Source organism: Leucoraja erinacea, chromosome 5, assembly GCF_028641065.1.
Source record: "Leucoraja erinacea ecotype New England chromosome 5, Leri_hhj_1, whole genome shotgun sequence".
In the NCBI taxonomy this organism is placed as follows: Eukaryota; Metazoa; Chordata; class Chondrichthyes; order Rajiformes; family Rajidae; genus Leucoraja; species Leucoraja erinaceus.
In genome coordinates, this window is record NC_073381.1 from 57,431,233 (window position 1) to 57,455,747 (window position 24,515).

At 40.5% G+C, this 24,515-nt stretch overlaps 1 protein-coding gene and 1 pseudogene across 1 annotated transcript in view; one reads left to right on the forward strand and one right to left on the reverse strand.

The window, feature by feature from the left end:
* The window catches only part of LOC129697662 (triadin-like), a 52,979-nt gene that overhangs the window by 21,171 nt on the left and 7,293 nt on the right, over window positions 1–24,515 (forward strand). Inside the window, exon 7 of the mRNA XM_055636372.1 lies at window positions 144–170. Within this exon, the coding sequence (XP_055492347.1) occupies window positions 144–170 (27 nt within the window). The remainder of the gene's footprint in view (window positions 1–143; window positions 171–24,515) is intronic.
* On the reverse strand, window positions 19,374–19,478 carry LOC129697744 (U2 spliceosomal RNA; annotated as a pseudogene).

Genomic DNA, 24,515 nt, shown 5'->3' on the forward strand with positions numbered 1-24,515 from the left:
TGGACAAAAAAAAATAGCCTCACACATGAAGTAACACTCTTTCCAGCGAATAACCGGGTCATTTATTGAAGGTGATTATTAGTTTTCATACTGAAATTAATCATGCAACTGTCTAATGTTAGATATCTTTTTCATGATTTCAGCAAAGACTAAACCTGCAAAACATGAAGGTGAGTGAATATTATAAAATGTTGTGCAGTCCAGCTGCAGTGCAGATAGATTTGCCAGATAGGTTGCCAAGGAGCAATGACTTCCTACAAAGATTTCTATTTGTGTTCGTAGTCAATGCATGTATCTGAATCACTGGGTTATATGAAACCTGACAAGCTTTTTGTTAATGTACCAGGAGACTTAAAGTACGAGATTTAAAACAAATGTGTTTAATAATTTAAAAAAATAACAATTAATGGAAAGTTTAGTTTAGTTTTAAGATACAGCACAGAAACAGGACCTTCAGCCCACTGATTCAGCACCGGACAGCGATCCCCGCACACTAACACTATCCTACACACACTAGAGACAATTTATAATTATACCAAGACAAGTAACCTACAAACTTGTACGTCTTTGGAGAGTGGGTGGAAACCGGAGCACCCGGAGAAAACCCACACAGGTCACGCAGAGAACATACAAACTCCATACAGACAGCACCCATAGTCAGAATGAAACCTGGGTCTCTTGAAGCAACTATACCGCTACCCCACCATCTAGCCCTGTGTTAGTTCTTACATGTTAATTCTTACTATCTTGTAAATATCCCACAATGGTAACAGTTTTGTTATGTTCCTGAATGGTTTAGAATCCCTTAGTTTTGATCTACTGAAAAATCGAACAGTTACTTTATAATTATTGTTTTATTGTGTATGGACACCTATTGTGCACCATTAATTGGTCCAGAACAGGCTCTTGCTTTGGAGAGACCTCCATTGCTTGTTAGACAGAGATTGCCACAGTGTGTCCAGATAACAGACAACCGTGTGGAAACGGAAACTAGGCAGGATTAGCTCAACCTGCCAACTATTTGCTCTGCTGCAGCTGCTTGTATTTGAGTTTAATCATTCTGCACATGTTCCAACACAAAAGTTTACTTACATCAAAATACAATCTTTTTTTTAGAAAGGAGGGTTTTGCGAGGTTTGCGTTCTAGTCCATTCAAACAATGTTGAAGCAAGAATACTACCCGGATTCTCGGATGTTTATGTGGCAGATAGCAACGTCTGCGACATTCGCCCACTGCTGAGTTAAATCCTACAGATATGGTTCCAAGTGATTAACTGACAGACCTTTGAGAATCCCAGTAAATGGTTACTGACACCTTGACAGATGTGGCCAAACAGTAAACAATGAGAGCTACCCTGGCATTTCCTTTCATACACCCTACTGACAAGATTCACGGTGAAGTTTATTATAATATTTTGTAACATCTAAACAAAAGTGAATTAAAATGGTGGTATTATAGATTAGAACAACATTCCAATAGATTCAAAGATCTACCAGTCTGACACCACCAAAAGTGCTGAGATGCTGGATTATCGGAGATTCACTGTGCCAATAAATCTCCCAGTGTCATTGCAATGGGATGCAAGCTCCATTAAATTCCCCAGTGAACTTTGTAAGTTTAAAGGTAGCATGGGAGACCCCGGTCATTTTACAGAAAGTGTGAACTCCAGCAAGGCAGAAGGGACGGTGGCCTTGGGATGGTGGCAAAGGAACTGTGACCTCGGCGAGCTGGAAGGGTGTGTTGAAACTCGGGGACTGGCGACTTCAAAAGAATTGCGGTGAACAATACCCATCGAGCAGCTGCTGAACCATCGGGACTTCCAAACAGTCAGAGGGTGGATTATTAGAGTCTCACTCTTTGTGGGGAACAGCACTCTCACAAGTTCACATTATGTAGGTATGCTACAAAACTTACCTTCAGCGCGCTGCAGTTCAGACACTGGCCGTGTGCATGACTTTGGCGCCGTGAAGAGGGGGGCGGGTTTAAAATGCTGTTTTTCTCCAGCCTGTTCAAATCGATTTTTTTTGTCAGGCTGTTTAGCTGCTGAAGAATAATCACTCTGACATCGGTTTTATTACGTTTTTTTTTAAACTGCACTGGATATTTTAATAGCAGGAGTAAATTAAAAATAATCTTCTAAAGTCGTCAACGCCGACAACGGGGACGGATTTCATGTACGGGGCAGGTAAAGGAAAGCCGTTTATTTTACATATAAACTTGCTTCTTAGGATGCCTTTAATCAAAATTTTACGTTGCGAAAAGGTGATTTAGGCCCCATACGAACCAGCAGTATTTTTCCTGCCGATATGGGGTTTAAATTCACCGCAAATGCAACGTTCTAAACGATCACGTTCCACAAAATCCCACTCGCAAGATGATTTAAATGGCCATTAATTTACGGGAATTACACTAAATTCCTTCCATTTGGCCTATAAATTCATGACTACGAGATTTTAAAATCATGTTATATTGTGAATTCTTGTGTGAATGTTATTTGGACACTTAGGCTATTTAAGAATGTTAACGTTTTCTTAAGAAATGGATACATGTTTAGATTAGTAATTAAATTTTGTAATTAGCTACAATTAGGTAACTAACTAATTATATGTGCCTAGTTTTAAATTGCTGGGGATCAACATCAGTGAGGATCTTAAATGGTCTGTGAACTCTGCTGTAGTTGTAAAAAAAGGCGCAACAGAGACTTTACTTCCTCAGAACACTGAGGAAGGCCCATCTGTCTGCTAAACTGCTGGAGTCTTTCTACCGCTGTTCGGTAGAAAGCATACTGACTTACTGCATAACTGCCTGGTTTGGGAACTGTTCAGCAGCTGACAGAGCAGCTCTCCAGAGGGTGATAAAAACTGCCCAGGGTACTATTGGACTCCCCCTGCCCCCTCTGGAGGACATTTACCACTCCAGATGCCGCAGCAGGACCTGTAATATCGTGAAAGACATTACACATCCTTGTCACCACCTTTTCACACTGCTGCCCTCAGCAAAAAAGGTACAGGTCGCTAAAGCCATGCACTGCCAGACTCAAGAACAGCTTTTACCCATCAGCAATCTTGGAACTGAACTCTGTCTCGGGAGTGGGTTATGGGGAAGGAGGGGGGGTGGGAGAGAGTGTTACTTTAAGTAAATGTGAATCCATGGGTGGGTTTGGGGAGGGAGGGAGTGTAACAAGTATGAGTATGTGAATGTTGAAGTTCTTTTAAATGGAGAGACACAGTAATCTCGTTGTATGTGACACATGCAATGACAATAAAGCATTCTGATTCTGATTCTGATATGCTTTCATTTCAGGTCATCTAAGTAAGATGTTTCATATTTGTTTCAGAATGCTTCAATTTATAATAACTGAAAATTTCATTCAGTTCTCTTAATTTTTAAGAAAGATATGGGGTTTTGACTTTCCTTGATCACAGCTTTCGAGTTAAGTCAATGGAAAAGCAATAGGGAACAAGATGCTAATTTCCGAGTATGAAAATGGCCATAACTTTTTTAATATTGAAGATATGAAAGTGAATTAGGTGTCAAATTAAACTTATTTTATGCTTTATCTGATGGGATAAATTGCAGACTTGATTTTTAAAATCTCAAAATGTTGTAACATTGCTACATTATGGGAGTAGAATTAGGCCATTCGGCCCATTGCGTCTACTCCGCCATTCAATCATGGCTGATCTCTGCCAACTAATCCCAATTTCCTGCCTTCTCCCCATAACCCTTGACACACATTCTAATCAAGAACTTGTCTATCTCTGCCTTAAAAATGTCCACTGACTCGGCCTCCACAGCCCTCTGTGGAATGAGGTCCACAGATTAACTACCCTCTGACTTAAGAAGTTCATCCTCACCTCCTTTTTAAAAGAGCGCCCTTTAATTCTGAGTCTATGACCTCGTCCTAGATTCTCCCACCAGTGGAAACATCCTTTTCACATCCACTCTATCTATGCCTTTCATTATTCTGTAAGTATCATTGAGTCCCCCCTCAACCTTCTAAACTCAGGCGAGTAGAGGCCCAGTGCTGTCAAATGCTCATCAGATGCTAACCCACTCATTCCTGGAATCATTCTTGTAAACCTCCTCTGGACCCTCTCCAGAACCAGCACATCCTTCCTCAGGTATGGGGCCCAAATTTGCTCACAATATTCCAAATGCGGCATGACCCTCGCTTTATAAAGCCTCAGCATCACATCCCTGTTTTTGCATTCCAGTCCTCTTGATATAAATAGTAGCATTGAATTACTGACTCATTGAACCACTCACACAGTTTGCTAGTGTGAGTTTTGATTCTTTTCTCTGCAAATGCTGGAGTGTTTATGTGAGCAAGAACATCGAGAATAATTCGCGAGCAACGTGCCCTTCTAGATTTCCTTCACCTGTTCTCTGCATCTATGCAGCTTTTAATCCTGTAGCATGCCTGTCAAATTTCCAGTACTCATACGGAGGAAGTTCTGCCTGCTGGATATAAACTCAAAGCATCGTAGTGATTAAGCTAAGGTGTTGTTGTCAGATAATTCAGTTAACATTTCAGAACTTGAAAATATGGTTTCATTTTTATTTTGGGGAAATAATGACTTACACCTCTGCAACAAGCACTTGTCAAAATTGATATGACTTTTCTTTTTTTTATTTAGCATACATACCTACTTACCTCCCTAATGAAAAACTCAAACTATTTCAAAAACGATAGAAACAGGTAGCCAAAAATATGCCAATCAAATTGTGGTTTGGGGCATTTAGCCAAAAAGCATCTGGTACCTACTCTCTAATGCACTGTGGTGATTATGCTAATGTGCTGTTAGAAAATGTGGTTAATGTTTGAGAAATGAAAATAAAATGCTCTCTGCAAACAAGTCAAGATGATTAAATCTTCTATTTTTGGTTGTTTTGAAGAGCAAGGCTACAGGCAAAATGTAAACCATGAAATACAAAATAAATTTAAACATGTTAGGTAGTGTCTGTGGAGAAATAAATCAGAAGTAATGTCCATGAAAGTGGAAAAACAAGTTATATGGGATGAAATTTTAAGTTATATGGGATGAAATTTCACTGATAGAATAAGGTTGGTGTGGTCATCCTACTATATACAGAACTCTCTGAATGAAGGATTTACGAGGGGGTATAATGCAGAGTGTTGGAGTAACTCAACGGATCAGGCAGAATCTCTGGAGGACATAGGTAGGTGATGTTTTGGGTCAGGACCCATCTTCAGAGTCTGAAGAAGGTTCCTGACTCCTGTCTGAAGAAGGGTCCTGATCCAAAATGTCACCTGAGTCTGCAGAAGAGTCTCATTCTGAAAATGCACTTCTCCATGTCCTCCAGAGATGCTGCCTGACCCATTGAGCTATTCCAGCACTTTGTGTTCTGGGCAAGAATCCGGCATTTGCAGTTCCTTGTGTCTCAATCAATGAGGATGTTTTGGCAGAGAGAAGACAAGCAAAAGAGCATCTAAAAACAGTGAAATGCAGGTCAGTGCTCTTCAGGAAACCTGAAACAAAGGAAAATGCTGGCAATGCTTAGCAAATGAGAGAATCGTGATTACTTGAATCGGTACTTGAATGAGATATTCTTAATCAAGTACTTGATTAGTACAGGTGTTAGAGGTTATGGGGCGAAAGCAGGAGAATGGGGTTAGGAGGGAGTGTTAGATCAGCCATGATTGAATGTCTGAATGGCCCAATTCTATTCCTATGCCTTATGACCTTATTTGCTACAGAGATATAAAAACTGAGTTAATATTACAGATGGATAACTTTGCATCAGAATTGGCCTGTTCTGATATAACTAGAGAAACCTACCTGAAACCATTGAATTTATATTCATGTTTGAGGTGCTATTCATCAAGCCTGTTTGAAAGTGCAGGTAACTACATTCATGTAGGTGAGAGTGGGAGTAGAATGGAGGATTAAAGTATCAGGCAACTAGAAGTTCCTCAAAAAAGCTGGAGAAACTCAGCGGGTGCAGCAGCATCTATGGAGCGAGGTAAACTACAAACCCTTCAGACGATCGGGGCGGGGTGGGTGGGGGGACAAGAGTGGGAGTAGAAGGCTGGGGGATGGGAGGAGGGGGGCTAAAGTATCAAGCAAACTAGAAGTTCCCCCGGGGTAGTTGGCTAGTGCCCAGTGACTGCTGACTGAACAGAGGCACCTATCCTAGAATGGTCATCATCAATGTAGAACATATATTGTGAGCATATTATGAATGCCGTTTGCTAGATTGACTGACTGAATGGGCGACTACTGTATTGTATAGTATGTAATATTGTCTTGTCCCTTGCATTTTGAAGTAAATTTGAATTATTTAAGCTTCTGTAAGAGTGGTGATTAAGAAGCTCAATGAACATACCAAAACTGGCCATGTGGTTAAAAACATGAGAGAAAACTGCAGAGTCCAGGAAAATATTAATGGATGGCTCAGCTGGGCAGAAAGATGGTAAACAAATTTCAGTCCAGAGAATTATGAAGTAATGAATTACCAGAGGAGAAATAAAGCAAGGAAATAACACAGTAAAAGAATGCCAATAAATATTAAAGAAATGTGTAGAAATGTCATGAAAAAATCATGAGAGGAATAGACCGAGAAGATGAACAAAGTTCCTTGCCCATAGTAGGTGAATCGAGGACCAGTGGACATTGGTTTAAGGTGAAGGGTAAACGATTAAATAGGAATCTGAGGGATAACGTTTACACACAAATGGTGGTGGAGGTATGGAACAAGGTGCCAGAGGAGAAGGTTGAGGCTGGGACTATCCCACCGTTTAAGAAACAGTTAGACAGGTGCATGGATAGTACAGATTTGTAGGAATATGGACCAAACCACTGTTTGAAGAGAGAGCTAGATTTAGCTTTTCCAGAGAGAGTTAATTTAGCTTTTAGGGCTAAGGGAATCGCGGGATATGGGGAAAGAGCCAGAATGGGGTACTGATTTTGGATGATCAGCCATGATCATATTGAATGGCGGTGCTGGCTCAGGGCCGAATGGCCTACTCCTGCACCTATTTTCTATGTTTCTATGCTTCTAAACAAAGGCAGGTAGGACTAGTGTAGCTGGGACATGTTGGCCGGTGTGGGCAAGTTGGGCCAAAGGACCTGTTTCCACACTGTATCACTCTATGATTCTATGAATTCTGTAAATGAAGAACATTGATATGCATGCCACTGATCTCCAGCAGTAGCATAATGGATGAATAAGAAAATGTAAGCAAGACTTTCAGTTATTAATGGCATAGAGCAGAATATCTTGCTGCCGCTGAGTATAAATCTAATTAGGCCACAAATAAATTACTTCATACAATGCTGATGAACATCATTCAAGAAGAACATGACACATAACAAAGGGGGATAGGTGGATATTGGGGCTATTAATACTTATTTATGAGGAAATAATTGCCAAGCTGGGATTGTTTTCTTTGCAACAAACAAAACTTATTTGTGATTTAACAGAGACACATAAAGTTATGAAAAGCCTAGATGGGGTGATTAGGAATAACTCATTTCCCTCAGCAATAAGTGGGGTGCGTAGATTTAAAGTCTAGACAGTAGAAGGTTTTTAAGGAAGTTGATAAAGAAATAATTCACAAAAAAAAGTAATCAAAGTCTGCAACTCCCTGCCTGAAAATATTGCAGGGGCATAATCCCTGAAAACGTTTGAAATGTATCTGCATGAACAAATGGTATAGTGTAATCAATATGGGACATAGTAGGACATAGATATTTTTGTTGGCATAGACCTAATGGTGTTTTTCTGAGCTTTAATCTTATATAATTCTCTGATCCTGAGTTCTAAAGGCTGTCATGTTACAAATAGTAATACTGACTGTAATTCACACCCCAATGAAAGATATTTATGAGTTATTTGAAACAATTTATGAATGTAATCTCTTTGTCACAATGATGCAAAAGCAATTCATGATCTTAACTTTGTTTTTATTTCAATACGTTGGTTTCAACCAGAAGTTGAAACCAACTTATGTCATTAGCAAGAGATTTTGATAACCAGACCTCATTTACTGGGTTTTATTTCTAGCAAGTTACTAGGCAGGTATTGGCCCTGCGGTGTGGTTTTTTGGAACTGTTGGGGATTGCTCAAATCAGCCAAGTTTTCAACATGGGTGGAGTGGAACATCTGGGCGGGGGGCAGGGGATGTTTTAAATTGCTAGTATTGATGTTTATGGTTTAGACCGAATGATAAATATGAGGGAATTGATCATTTAGGATGAATGCAGTGACAGAGTAATAAAATGAAGAGATTCACATTCTCATGGATATGGAGGGAATGGGGAATATGGATCATGTGCAGGCAATTGTGATTAGTTTATCTTGGCATTGTGTTCAACACACACAAGCCCATTCCTGTGCTGCACTGTTCTATGTTCTATGTTCTTTGTCACAGGGTGAGCTTGATGCCAAACACATCTGTAGATTAATCTTTCTTCATGATGCCCTGTCATCATTTTCAGAGATGCTGGTTCTGCTCTATAGCATGGATAGGATTCATCTCTAGATTGAGGATTACTAAAGTTTGTTTGGAGGGGTAATGGCATTATACCCCACTGTTGAATGTAAAAACCTTTGGCTCTTCCAATGGGAACATTAATTATTTTACTTGAAATTATTAGCAATAGTTTATAGTTGGGATGTCTGTTTTAATGTTTGCACTTTTTAGTATCTCTCCAGCCCAGTTTCTGATGAAAAGCAAAACGGCTGAGAGTCTAAGGTTAAATTTTGTGTTGTTCATTGAGGCTTTCAAAAAGGAAACTATTTCATAGTAATTAACATTGAACAAGAATGTATGCAGCAGATCAGAGCTGTGGCAAAGCAGTAACTACTTGACAGAAAGTTAATCCGATCTGCTGAGGCTTAAACAAGTTAATTGAATACTATCTTAACAAATTGCACGGGTGGTGCAGCGATAGGTTTACTGCCTTGCAGCAAAAGAGACCCGGGTTGGATCCTGACCAAGGGAGCTATAGGTATGCAGTTACATAGTTCCTTGAAAGTGTCATCACAGGTCGATAGGGTAGTCAAGATAGCTTTTGGTTCATTGGCCTTCATCATTCATTGTATGGAGTATAGAAGTTGAGATAGACACAAAATGCTGGAGTAACTCAGCGGGACAGGCAGCATCTGTGGAGAGAAGGGGTCTCGACCCGAAGTGTCACCCATTCCTTCTCTCCACAAATGCTGCCTGTCCCACTGAGTTACTCCAGCATTTTGTGTCTACCTTCGATTTAAACCAGCATCTGCAGTTCTTTCCTACACATTGAAGCTGAGATGTTATTTTACTGTTGTACAAGACGTTGGTGAGGCTACATTTGGAGTATTGTGTTCAGTTTTGGTCACCCTGCTATATGAAACATTTGTCCAGTGTTTTAGATTGATAAAGATTTGTAAATGTGTACATTATTTCACTTTTATTAACTTCCTACTTAACTTGCTGTGAATTGAACAAATTTGCTTTTCTCTTTCTCGCTTCTCTTGAAGGGTTCCATACCTGAAAGGTTAACTGTTCTTCCAGCGATACAAAAGTTTTTCAGCATATTCTGTTTTATTTCAGATAAAATGTATTTATGTCTGCATATTTATTCTGATTACTTTTTACTACATCATTATGATTTTAGGAAGAATAGTATTATGTTTTACAGTTGTTAACAATGCTATTGTGTTAATGATTTCAGCAAGGTTTGGTACAGTTGCAAACTGTATTAAAGCAATCATGAGGTCATCTTTTGCCAGCCCTGTTTTCTTCTGGCCTTCTCTATCTTTCACTCTGAAGAAGGTTTCAGACCCGAAACATCAACTATTCCTTTTCTCCAGAGATGTTGCCTAATCCGCTGAGTTACACCAGCATTTTGTGTCTATCTTCAGTTGAAGCAATCAATATGTTCATAATTTTTCAATTGGCATTCCTATCTAAATACATAAACTGTCAATTACAGAAAGGTTTCATTGTGCTCAATCTTAAGGATATTATTTATTTATTTAGTTATTATGCAGATATTAATACATAAATCAGTCCTATGCATAAATTAGTTATATGATATCAGTTCTACTATAAAGTATCTTTATAGTTTGTTAACACACCCAGAAAGTTGTAACTTTGTTATATTTTGCTACCACTGTAAAACCATGGGATGGTCTGGATGTGAATTCTGTTCTCAGGTCACATCAGATAGTACAATAGGCTAGAACGTTGTCTTTTCAATCTTGAACTGTAAGCGTACTTGGATTATATACTTGACTAAAGCATTTATGAGGGCTTTTACATAAATATTATGAAAGATGATTTAGATAAGAGTCATAGAGTCACACAGGCCTGTCAATCCGTCCATGATGCCCCATCTAGGTTAGTCTCATTTGCACAATCTTATTTTCTTAAATGATGACAAGCAAAGAATTGTGCACTCTTAGAGGAATTTGAGGGTCAAATTAACCACTCGGGCTAATATATAAACATTTCAAAAGGCGAATGGAATATTGGAAGGGCCTATTTGTTTGGTACGACTCTATAGTATATATTTCTTGGAAGATAGCTTGTAAATGCGTGTAAATGCAAAATAAATCTGTGATGCTGAAAATCTGAAGATAAAATAGAAAATGCTGGAAATCAGAAACCATTGGTCAAATCTGCAAGGAGAATCTAATGGAGGGTCTTAGACCTGAAACTCTTTGTCCTCTGATGCTGCCTAACATGTTGCGTGTTTCAGCATTTTCTATAAGATCAGTTGCACAGACTATGTTTAAATTCCCCTGCATACGGAAGAGGATATGGTTTTGGGCAGTAAACATGATGACTTTGCAAGAACTCCTAAACTGAATAAAATAATAGATAATCTAAGTTAGACAAAAATGCTGGAGAAACTCAGTGGGTGAGGCAGCATCTATGGAGCAAAGGAAATAGGCAATGTTTCGGGCCGAAACCCAAGAAACGTTGCCTATTTCATTCGTTCCAAAGATGCTGCCTCACCCCATGAGTTTCTCCAGCATTTTTGTCTACCTTCGATTTTCCAGCATCTGCAGTTCCTTCTTAAACAGCTAATCTAAGTGGTATGTTTCTGATTACTTTAGGATTTGAGATGAGGGATAGTGAGCAACTAGCACTGTATGCAAGAATCAGAACAAATTTCACAATATTAAAATTGGAGCCAGGTCATTCATAGATGAAGTCAGCATGTGGGCAGTGAGGGAGTTGCTTTCACAAAGAAAGAGGCAAAAAAAAAAAAAAAAAAAAATCAAAATTGAGCTACAAGGATTTTGTTTGGGAGGTGTGTGGAAAGTTATATATCCAAAACAGGTGGATAGAGTTAATGTAATGATGAACTACCTGAATGAATTAACATGTTTTTGAGTCTTAGACTCACGATTAACTGTGCTTAAATTTCATGGAAATAATTAATATCTGTGTTTCAATAATGAAATAAGCAACGTGGGCTCCAAAGAATGTTCATCATTTACAGCAATTCAACATGTTTAAAAAAAATAATACATTCAAGGGTATAATGAGATTAGTTGTAGAGGCAACACTGGTTTAATAGCTAAGCCGTTTCATTCACTCTGGCTTAGTGAAGATGCTCATGCTGATGCAAGGCCATCTGTTGCAAGGCCACCTAAACTGCAAAATGTTACGACCAATGATTTTAACTTGCAGCTTTTAATTTACACCTTCCCTCTTCTTCCTCTTGAAAAGCTACAAAGCTCACTCAAGGGGATGACGAGCTGTTATGGCAGACTGGAGTATATGCCTCAAGGCAACCACATGCCGAACCAGTTTTAATTTGCCAGTCGCTCGACTGCAGTCTGGGGGATGGACTGCTCTTGGGGTTTTGGTTTCAAACTTACTCTTTGGTTGAGGTTAGTTTAGAGATACAATGTGGAACCAGGCCCTTTAGCTCACAGAGTCCACGCTGACCAGCAATCCCCATACAATAGTTTTATCCTACACACTCGGGACAATTTACAGCAGCTAATTAACCTACAGACCTGCATGTCATTGAAATGTGAGAGAAAACCGGAGCACCCGGAGAAAATCCATGTGGCCATAGGGAAAACATACAAACTCTATACAGACAGCACCCCATAGTCAGGATTGAACAGGGGTCTCTGGCTTCAACAACTCTACTATTGCACCACTGTGCTGCCCTTCTGCACAGAGGATTTGTTTTCCCTTCATTTTTACCAATCATATCCTTGGCCAATTCCACTTCGAACAGTGAAAAATAGAAAATGGTCTTCCTAATCCTCCTCCTCATGTTATATGGCCTAACTCCCATTTTCTCTTCATCATCACATAGTTATCTACTCCCACAATTAGGATATATGCACTGAGGACATCTAGCAATGGCACAGCAAGACTATTTTGTGCAACTTATCAGCGCATTGGCTCTCTGCTGAAATCTTCATCTGCTCTCAACTATGTTGCAAAAACCTAAAGCAGCACACAAAGATCATCTTATTTATCTGGGATGGAACGACACTCACAATAACTCATGGAGATGTTATTACAGAGTTATTAGCATAAAAATTCCATAGTGCTTTTTAAGATATTGCAAAACATCAAGACAGGAATCCTGCTAACACAAACCTCATCAATTATCCATCATGGTTATTGTTGTTTCAAGTTCCATGCATGTTTCCTCAAGTTTGCAATGATATACTTATACAGTGGCTTGCAAAAATATTCATACCCCTTGAACTTTTCCACATTTTGTCACGTTACAACCACAAATGTAAATGTATTTTATTGGGATTTTATGTGATAGACCAACACAAAGTGGTGCATAATTGTGAAGTGGAAGGAAAATGATGCATGGTTCTCAAATGTTTTTACAAATAAAAAACTGAAAAGTGTGGCGTGCAAAAGTATTCAGCCCCCTTTACTCTGATACCCCTAAATAAAATCCAGTGCAACCAATTCCCTTCAGAAGTCACCTAATTAGTAAATAGAGTCCACTTGTGTGTAATCTAATCACATTATAAATACAGTTGTTCTGTGAAGGTCTCAGAGGTTTGTTAGAGAACATTAGTGAACAAACAGCATCATGAAGCCCAAGGAACACACCGGACAGGTCAGGGATAAAGTTGTGGAGAAGTTTAAAGCAGGGTTAGGTTATAAAAAAATATCCCAAGCTTTGAACATCTCACGGAGCACTGTTCAATCCACCATCCGAAAATGGAAGAGTATGGCACAACTGCAAACCTACCAAGACATGGCCGTCCACCTAAACTGACAGGCCGGGCAAGGAGAGCATTGATCAGAGAAGCAGCCAAGAGGCCCATGGCAACTCTGGAGGAGCGGCAAAGATCCACAGCTCAGGTGGGAGAATCTGTCCACAGGGCAACTATTAGTCGGGCACTCCACAAATCGGGCCTTTATGGAAGAGTGGCAAGAAGATAGGCATTGTTGAAAAAAAGCCATAAGAAGTCCCGTTTGCAGTTTGCCACAAGCCATGTGGGGGACACAGCAAACATGTGGAGGAAGGTGCTCTGGTCAGATGAGACCAAAATTGAAGTTTTTGGCCTAAATGCAAAACGCTATGTGTGGCGGAAAACTAACACTGCACATCACCCTGAACACACCATTCCCACTGTGAAACATGGTGGTGGCAGCAACATGCTGTGGGGATGCTTTTCTTCAGCAGGGACAGGGAAGCTGGTCAGAGTTGATGGGAAGATGGATGGAGCCAAATACAGGGCAATCTTGGAAGAAAACCTGTTAGAGTCTGCAAAAGACTTGAGACTGGGGCGGAGGTTCACCTTCCAGCAGGACAACGACCCTAAACATACAGCCAGAGCTACAATGGAATGGTTTAGATCAAAGCATATTCATGTGTTAGAATGGCCCAGTCAAAGTCCAGACCTAAATCTAATTGAGAATCTCTGGCAAGACTTGAAAATTGCTGTTCGCAGATGCTCTCCATCCAATCTGACTGAGCTTGAGCTATTTTGCAAAGAAGAATGGGCAAAAATAGTAAGATTAAACGAGAACTTACCAGTTTGAAGTTTGGTCTGTATTTTATGAGGAGGAACGTTGAGGGAATACGTGAAGAACCCCGCTTCCAACGCATGCGTGTCATTCTTCAAAGCAGCGGTGTGAGGTCACAGGAACCTATAATGATCTAACATAGTAAGATTATCAAAGAGATACCAGTTTTTGATATGATCATAAGAGGGTGGGAGCGGAGGGCACGTATTCCCTCAACGTTCCTCCTCATAAAATACAGATCAAACTTCAAACTGGTAAGTTCTCGTTTAATCTTACTATTTTACTTTGGAGTCACGTGAGTGACTTCGTGAAGATTTCAAAGCTCTGTGACCTCATGCCGTGGAACGAGTCCATGCTCACAACTGCCTTGGGTATTGGGAGAGAGCATCATTAGTAATTTTAAAACACACTTATACAAAGAGTTGTTTGGTATAACGAAAAAATATATAATTTTTTTTAATTGACAATCATAGCCCTGTAACCTTTCGGGCAAATTATATTGTTGAACGTAAAATGGTTTCCGAACACGATGATGGCTCCAAAATATAACTGGTTTATTATAAAAACCTTTGGAAAAACCCTTTCGGATGACCATCCTGTCATTCTGAAGATTTGGTCTAGAAACATAGAAACATAGAAAGTAGGTGCGAGAGTAGACCACCAGGTCCGTCGAGCCCGCACCGCCATTCGCTCATGGCTGAACACTAAACAGACACACTTACCCACAAACAGTAGACACAAGACACAGAACACAAGACACTACCCTCCCCCTTATACCGCTATCACCCCTCTCCACCCCAAGAACCTCGTGATCTCCTGGGGGAGGCAAAAAAACGGATAAAAACCCAGGTCCAATTCGGGAAAAAAATCCGGGAAATTCCTCTCCGACCCCAATCCAGGCGATCGACACTTGTCCAGGAGATCACTCAGGTCTTACTATACTAACCATACCTAGGTCCATATCCCTGCCCTCTCCCCGTAGCCCCTTATCCCCTTGGCAGCTAAAAAACCATCTATTTTAGTCTTAAATATATTTAAAGTTTCTGCTTCCACTGCTCCCTGGGGCAGTGAATTCCATAAATTAACCACCCTCTGGGTGAAGAAGTTCTTCCTCATCTCAGTTTTAAAAGAGCCCCCCCTTATTCTGCAACTAGGGGACATAGTTCTAGTTTTCTGCAACTATGTCCCCTAGTTCTAGTTTCCCCGATCATTGGGAACATCCTCGGTGCATCCACCCGATCAAGGCCCCTCACGATCTTATATGTTTCAATGAGATCGCCTCTCATTCTTCTAAACTCCAAAGAGTAGAGTTTCCAGCCTACTTAACCTTTCCTCATATGTCAATCCCCTCATTGCAGGAATTAATCTTGTAAACCTTCGCTGCACTGCCTCCAGGGCTAGTACATCCTTTCTTAAGTATGGACCCCAGAACTGTACACAGTATTCCAAATGTGGTCTCACTAATACTGTGTACAGCTGCAGCAAGACCTCCGTGTTTTTATACTCAATCCCCCTAGCAATAAAGGCCAAAACTCCATTGGCCTTCCTGATTGCTTGCTGCACCTGCATACTAACTTTCAGTGATTCATGTACTAATACCCCTAGATCCCTTTGCGTTGCATTACAACGCAGCTCCTCCTCATTTAGAAAATAACTTGCCCTATCATTTTTTTTTTCCAAAGTGAATGACTTCACATTTATTAGTATTAAATTTCATCTGCCAAGTTGTTGCCCACTCACCTAGCTTATCTATATCCTTTTGCAGACTCTTCCTATCCTCCTCATCCCCTACTTTTCCTCCCATTTTTGTATCGTCCGCAAATTTTGATATATTACACTTGGTTCCCTCCTCCAAATCATTTATATAAATTGTGAACAACTGGGGTCCCAGCACCGACCCTTGCGGAACCCCGCTAGTTACCGGTTGCCATCCCGAGTATGAACCATTTATCCCCACTCTCTGCTTCCTATTTGTTAGCCAATCCTCTACCCATGCTAATATATTACCCCCAATCCCATAATTTTTTATTTTTAGCAATAGTCTCTTATGTGGCACCTTGTCAAAAGCCTTTTGGAAGTCCAAGTATACCACATCCACCGGTTCCCCTTTATCCACCCGGGTTGTTACTTCCTCAAAGAATTCGAGCAGATTCGTTAAACAGGACTTCCCCTTCACAAAACCATGCTGGTTCTGTCCGATGAAGTCATGTTTATCCAAGTGCCCCGTTAGTGTTTCTTTAATAATTGTCTCTAACATTTTACCCACCACCGATGTTAGACTAACCGGTCTATAGTTACCAGCCTTCTGTTTACTTCCTTTTTAAATATAGGTGTCTGTGGGTACCTCTAGAATTTTTACTGCGGATGTTGCTGCAGCCCTGGTGGAATGAGAGTTAAAAAACATTAGTGTCTATTCCTGCCATCTTTAGGACATATTTGAGCCACCTTGATATAGTTTGGGTCGTGACCCTTTTGTGCGGTTTCTTGTAAGAGATTAACAACGCCATTCTCTGACCTCGAATGCTCTTAGTATATTCTATGTATAGTTGGATGTGTCTTGCTATACACAGTCGTTCGTCATATGGGTATACCATAAATTCAAACACTTGACCCGATGAACCTGGTCTGTTTTCTTTTATTAAATCCTGTATGACAAACACCAGTTTCTCGGGTGAGATGATCAGGGAGTCCAGGCTCAGTTTGCTTAATGACTAGACTCGTTGTACGGTAACTAACGCCATGAGCATAACCATCTTCATGGTCCGCTACTGAAGTGACAATGCTGTTATGGGCTACCAGCTCCTCAGCATGTTTAGAACGACACCCCCCTCCCAAGTTTTGTTACCAGGGGGTGCGTTCCCACCGTGTGCCGCTCCGTTCCTTGTGATAGGTAATTGGAGAGTGCACTTCTGGCACTATTGATGGCACTGTAGCTCCATCGATTATCATAATGGAGGCTTGTTAAAATTCCAATACGGCCAGAATGTTCTTGGCCTTTTGGTCGAGGTTGTTGTCCAAGCAGTATATGCCCCATTTCTTGATGTGTCGAAGGTACTGCTTCCGTGTTGACAGTCTTAGTGCAGATGAGATGAGATTCATCGTCCTGTCTGACAGCCCCATGCCGTGTAGTGGGTCTTTTAGACTCTACAAATCAACAAATCCATAGTCTTATGGCATGGATGACTGCCCCCAGTCACTGGATGAATTAATAAATTTGGCTATGTTCATGAGGGAACATGGTTCTAACACCATCCCCTGTATGGCCGAATACCATGATTTAGTAGGCCAGTCGGGTACTCTGAGAATTCCAGATGCCGAGTCTAGTTGAATTTTCCCTAGTACCCCATTGATGGGGCAGAACGGGGGAAATACATCACCCTATGGCTTTGTTTACATAACAATGCCAAGCTGGTTTTAGAATTTTAGTAAATAATATTGGGGCTGATGTTAGCCCCTTTGGTAAGCTCTATATTGCCAAAGTTCCCCCTCTTTTGAGTCAATGCCTGCCATATAGAAAAAAACCCCGCTGACACCAAATCTTTATCAGTAATAAGAGTATCCATCTTAAAATGAACATCTTGAACGAATGTGTTTAGGGTTGAAAGGTCAATGATAATCCTGCAACCCCCATCTATTTTATTTTTAATAAATATGTTTGATACAAATTCTAATGTTCCATGAAAAGTATGCTCAATCACACCTTTTGTGTACAATTTTTGTAGCACCATGTGGGCTTTAGATTGTTTGGTTTATGTAAGGACAAAATGCCATTCTGGTGTATGTTGTACTGGGGTTATTGGGATGAGTAAATTCTATCAGATAACCCTGAATACTGCTGAGATTATATGAATCTGTAGTGATTCTATACCATACATAACTGTAGTGTTGCAACCTCCCCTCCCCCACCATCGTGGGTCCCTTTTTAACAGAAGAAACCACACCCACCTACCTCCATGGTTACCGGTGGTTGTGTTATTTCCTTGGTTTTTTGAAAAGGGGGTTATGGTTTGATCTCTTGTTCGGGGTTGTGTGGGAGGTTGAGGCTTCCGCATCTACCAGGGTGCTGCCCTGGCCATACCCTAAAAAGGCTACTGCGGGTTATATTGATTTCTGGCACTGCCACTGGTATGAGCCACATTTTTTATGGCCTTGCATGTGGCTGGTATCGTGCTCCAAAATAGGCCCTTGCGCTGGCCTTGATGAGCCCCAGTGTCTTGCTTCGTCCACCCACGGTTCTTTGTTTGCAAATGGTAGCATTTTAGGGGTCCAGTGCTGGCTGAATGGCAGCCTTCCACATGTAGTTCAGCTCATATTGCATATTACTAAACAGAGCTAGTGCGTCTTGATGGTCTTTGGTTACCTCCGTTTAGTCCAGGGTGTGGGTGTATGCTGTGATCCCTTCCGTCAATCCCTTTAAGGTTTTCTGGATCTTGAGGTCCTGGTTCCTGATGTTCATCCCCATATGCTGCCAAATGCATTGGTTTACACTGGGCACCTGTAATGCCTCACCGTGAGTGCAGACAGGTGGCAGATGTCTGGCCAATCTCTGTAAATATTTCTTGTTGGCGTTTGTGGCCAGACATATAGTAATACTATTGCCATCCTGGATTCAAGTCTACCCATGTTTGACTTGGTTAAAGTAATCAGCCACCATGTCCAGCAGAGTCCCTGCTGTGTTAGGATCATGGGACGCTGTATTACCAGGCTCTGGCCCATCAGGGTCCTGCCTACTCTTTTTTATAGAGTTAGAGATCTCTAGGGTCCCGCACGGGGTACCCATGTGGGGCTTACCTCCTGCCCACTTGTCTTTTGTTCTGCGGACCCCTCTTGCAGGTCAGCCCAGAACTGACCCACAGTGCTCCCCTCTGATGGGGTAGAAGCATTGTGCAGCCCTCAAAGAGGTACTGCTGTGGGTTATCACGTTGGAGCAAGGCTCCATACACCGCTTCTTCCCGCTCCAGCGCTCTCGGGCGCTGGTCGCCGGCGGTTATGCAAAGTCAGACCCTTCTGAGTCCACAACCTTGTTTGTTTTGTGTCTAGCCTTACCGCTCGGCCGCATGGATCTGGCCGGTGCGGGGCCGACATCGGGCACAGCTGATCCCACTACGGTTGATCCAAGTGCCGCTGGCTGCTGCTGGCTGCCCGCTGCTCCACGGTCCTCCTTCTCCAGCTTTGTCCTTCCTTCCGTGGAGTGGATATGGCCGGTGTGGAGGACATCTGGCACAGCTGATTCCATCTAGCCCATTTCTTTAACCCGGCTCCAACGCTCTCAGCGCTCCTGGCTGCTCGTTTATCTCAGACCACTGGGACCGACCCCCGTACTCACGGTACTGGTCCCTCGCGGTCGTTGCAGCCGGTCAACCCCACTCCAATGCCCTCAGTTCTGGGCACTCCTGCTTATATGGTCCTTAGATAAGGGACGTATTAGATATTAAAACTGATAATAAACAGATACTATAGTTGATCTTAGCCAAAAGGCCAAGAAGTGATCTCTGTAACTAAAAATAAAAAAATAAAACCCGCTGGGACCGACCTCGGTACTCACAGTACTGGTCCCTCGCGGTCCATTGCAGCCAGTCAACTCCACTGCAATGTCCTTGGCCCAGAAATGAATTTTCCCCCTGGTGCGGGAGCGAAGTCGGGCACAGGTGTTTTCCCCTCCGGGAATCGATGTGCCGTTGCTGCTCCTGCCAGCTGCCGCTGCTGCTCCTGCCGCTGCCGCTGCTGCTGCTCCTGCCGCTGCCGGCTGCCGTTGCTGCTCTCCTGCCGGCTGCCTGCACTCCGCGGTCTTTCTGCAGCTTACATGGACCCGGTCCATGTTTGCACCTAAAGGGTAAGTGGAAGGAACGCAGAGTCTCTTACCTGCTGTTCCCGACTTTTAATTCTCCTGCTGGTGAACGTCGTTCCCTGCATGTCGGGTTCGAGCCGCCCCGACCGACCCCGGTGTTCACGGGGCTGGTCCTTCGCGGCAGTTCCGCAGTCGGTAAACCCCGGGTGTTCCTAGGGACCCCCTAATTTAAAAAAATGCCAGAGCACTAATACAACCCACTATTTTGTGGGTTGTTGGCTCTGTTTTTTCCCTCCACCCCGTATGGGGTGAAGTTGGCACTCGCTCCCGTTATGGGAGACAGTGGTGCCGACTTCCGTTGCTGGCTGACTGCTGCTGTACAGCGGCAGCTCGTCAGCCTTCCTGAAAACAAGAAGAAAGGTAAGGAATTTTCTTACCTGTTCCACAGCCCCAGACCCATGTAGCGTCGGTCTTTGGGGCTGTGTCGGCTCCTGAGTGCTCCCTTGTCGGCGTTCTCTTCCCGGAGCTGAAGTCGCACGAACTCCCGCTAAGGGAGACTGTCGTGCCACCGGCCGTTGCTGGCTGCCTGCTGTCCTTGTCGGCGCTTGCAGACTTCTGCCCCGCCAGCTTCCAACAGCCTTCTGTAGAAAAAAGGTAAGTAAAGAACGATGTTCACTTACCTTACTGTTGCAGGTTCGAAACCCCGCCGTTTGGGAGGAACGTCCTTCCTCCCGACAATGACGAGTTGCAATGCGTGTAGCGTAATGACACGCATGTGTTGGAAGCGGGTTCTTCACGAAGTCACTTACGTGACTCCGAAGTAAAATTTCAGTCTCTAGATGTGCAAAGCTGGTAGAGACATACCCCAAAAAACTTGCAGCTGTAATTGCACCGAAAGGTGGTTCTACAAAGTATTGACTCAGGGGGGGCTGAATACTTTTGCACGCCACACTTTTCAGATTTTTATTTGTAAAAAAATTTGAAAACCATGTATCATTTCCCTGCCACTTCACAATTGTGCGCCACTTTGTGTTGGTCTATCGCATAAAATCCCAATAAAATACATTTATGTTTGTGGTTGTAACGTGACAATATGTGGAAAAGTTCAAGGGGTATGAATACTTTTGGAAGCCACTGTATATTCACAACATGCATTTTTTATGCATGGTGGAATTTTTAGCCCAATGATTGTTTATTTACCTTAACCATTTTCATATCAATGAACTAGGCAGTGTACTTGAACTCATTTATATCCAAGTAAGATTTTCACTTTTCATTGTCGCTTTTCATTTTCTCCTAAGCATTGATGATAATTGAATTTGTCTGATTTCCTGTATCTTTGACGGGAAATCAGCAGAATTCCCACCAGAATTAAAGTCCACTACCTTTAGGTTTTTGGGCAATCTTAGCTATTAATAAAACAATGAAGGGGGGACCAGCAGGGGGGGCATCTGTTGCCATGTGCAGTGGCAGGCCTTGTTCAATGCTGTGAACAGAAGATAAAACTGTTTGATGAACTTTTGGTAACTTTGTCGGTGCCAGAAACATGGCGACTCTTGTGTACTGCCTTGATGAGGTCTGCTCTATAAATCTACCGGGTTGCAATAGAGTATAATTGAATCGTCATTGAATCATTGACTACAGATAGGCTATTGTTTTGAGTATTTCATCTTATTTTACCACTAATTTCACTCCAAGCCCATTTGTTTCACTTTTACTGCTCAAGCATAACGTCTCTGACCTGGCATGTTAGTCTTGTTTCTTCAACATGCCATCCGATCTGTTGTTCCATCTGACCAATGTTTCCCTGGGCATTTTCCCAATTCACCACGCTTCACAAAACAGATTTGCTCGTTGTCATCTGGATTATCCAGAAAAAATGTGACTCACTCAAGCTGCTTCTCTGGCACAGAAGGACACTGCAGATGGAATAGTCAATGTTAGTCCCAAGTAGAGTACACAGAAATCACACATTGTGTTTATTTTACAGAATTTTCAACCTTTCAATCCAGATGTCTTCAATGCATAAGACAACTGATGATAACATTAACATTCAAATATCATTATGTTTGGGATTTTTCTCATTAAGCTGTCGATGGGGTTGCTGTAATTGAATCCCGTGAGTTCTGTCTGTGCAGTTCCATCTGTGCCTTGAGTCAACTTGATTTAGTTAGCGGGTCTATTGGCTGTAGGTCAACAGGAATTATTATTTTTTTTTTAATATTTTATTTTATTAGAAGTAAGTACAATCATATGGCACCAAAGTGCCTAATATATATTTTCATAATACATTTTATGTACAGCTTCTTATTTTTTTTTGTTATAATAAAGAAAGATAAGAATAAGAAAAAGAAATTAGATAGTAAAGGATAGAAAGACGTGAGATATATAGTGTGTGAAGAAAAATAAAAAAGACGAATGAATGAAGAAAGTTGAAGAAAAGAAAATAGGAAAATGAGAACAAGACATAAAGATAAGAAGTAAGGCGATCATTATTTATAATCGTGACCATCCTCTTTCTCCATTTTTATCCTCGTCCAGTCCTGAAACAGTTAGCTTTTACAATTGTGTTGCACCATATGATTCCAAAAAGACGACAAATAGAGACCAACTCGTTATGAATTGGTCTGATTTATCCATTAGGAGGAATCGCATTTCCTCAAGATGTGCGGTGTCCAAATGCTTGCAATCCACATTTTAAGCGTTGGTATTGATATATTTTTCCACAATTTTAGTATTAATTTTTTTGCTATTATTAAACCATAATTAAAAAATAAATTTTGAGATGTGTTCAATTTATTCCCATCTTCCATTACTCCAAATATAATCATTTCAGTATTAGGTTCCATTCTTAGCTTAAATAATTTTGTGAATATTTGAAAAATATCACTCCAAAATCTATAAAGTTTTATGCAGGAAACAAAAGAGTGTTTATAGTTGCGTTTTGGGATAAACATTTATCACGTGGCGGATATATTTGGATAACATTTGTTCAATCTTGTCTCTGAATAATATAATCTATGTAAAATTTTAAATTGAATTAGATTATGTCTTACATTAATCGAACATTTGTGAATATATATCAAGTACTTTTCCCATGTAACCTTCGTAATTTTTATCATTAGTTCCCGTTCCCACTCTTCTCTAAGTACCTCTGTCGATGGTAGGTCTATATTTAAAACACTATTATATAAATATGATATTAATTTTTGTGAGTCAGCTTTAATATTCGTTGCTTCTTCCAATAATTCAGGAGTTATTTTTTGATATCCTTGTATGTATTTTTTCATGAAATCACAAATCTGAAGATATTTAAAATATTGGTTGTTTTTCAATTTAAATTTTAATTGTAATTGTTGGAATGATAGTAGGTTTCCCATTTCGTACATATCCCCGATCCTTCTAATTCCGAGACTTTCCCATTGGTTATATGTTTTATCAATAAGGGATGGTTTAAATAAAGGGTTATTCGCTATTGGCATTAACAATGATAAATTTCTTAATTTTAAAGATAATTTTATTTGTTTCCAAATTCATATTGTACCATATATAATTGGGTTCTTCTTATATATTGTGTTGTTCAGTTTTTTCGGGGAGAAGAGGATTGTTCCTATATTACAAGGAAAACAATCCTCTTTCTCCATTTTTATCCATTCTGTCTGTTGGGTAGAACTATCCAGCCAATAAATTATATTCTTAATATGCACTGCCCAGTAATAATACATAAAATTCGGGAGTGAGAATCCCCCGACATCTTTTGGTTTACATAAGTGTTTTTTTGTAATTCTATGTGATCTATAGTCCCAAATAAAATTAGTAATATTAGAGTCTAATTTTTTTTTTAAAGTATTTTGGTATATATACCGGTATAGACTGAAATAGGTATAGTAATTGTGGAAGATCATTTTTATTGCATTTATTCTACCTAATAATGATAAAGGAAGTTTTCCAAAATTTAATCAGCGTATTAAGTTTATTTAATAAAGGTATAAAATTAGCATTGAATAATGCTTTATATTTTCTAGTAATCTGAATACCCAAGTATTTAAATTTTTCTGTTGCGATTTTAAAGGGGAAATTCAGTAAGTGTGTAGGTGCTTGAGGTTTTAACGTCATGATTTCACTTTTATTCCAGTTTATTCTATATCTAGCAATGTTACAAAATTTTGAGATTTAAAAAATCAAGTCCGTAATTTATCCCATCAGATAAAGCACGGAAAGAAGTTTAATTTGACACCTAATTCACTTTCATATCTCAAGTATTTAAAAATATATGGCCATTTTCATACTCGGAAATTAGCATCTTGTTCCCTATTGATTTTCTATGGACATAACAAAAAAGCTGTGATCGTGTGCAGTCAAAAGCCCATAACCTTCTTAAAAATTAAGAGAACTGAATGAAATTTTCAGTTATCGTAGATTGAACCATTCTGAAACAAATATAAAATAATCTAACTTGGATGACCTGAAATTAAAGCATATAATTAGTTAGTTACCCAAGTGTAGCTAATTTCAAACTTCAATTACTAGATCTAAACATCTATCCATTTCTTAATAAATGATTAACATTTTTAAATAGCCTAAGTGTCCAAATAATATTCATAAATAATTCACAATAAAACATGATTTTAAAATCTCATTTACATTAATTTGTAGGCCAAATGGAAGGAATTTAGTGTTCAATTGCTGCAAATTAAAGTCCATTTAAATCGGCTTTCTAGTGGGTTCCTGTGAACGCT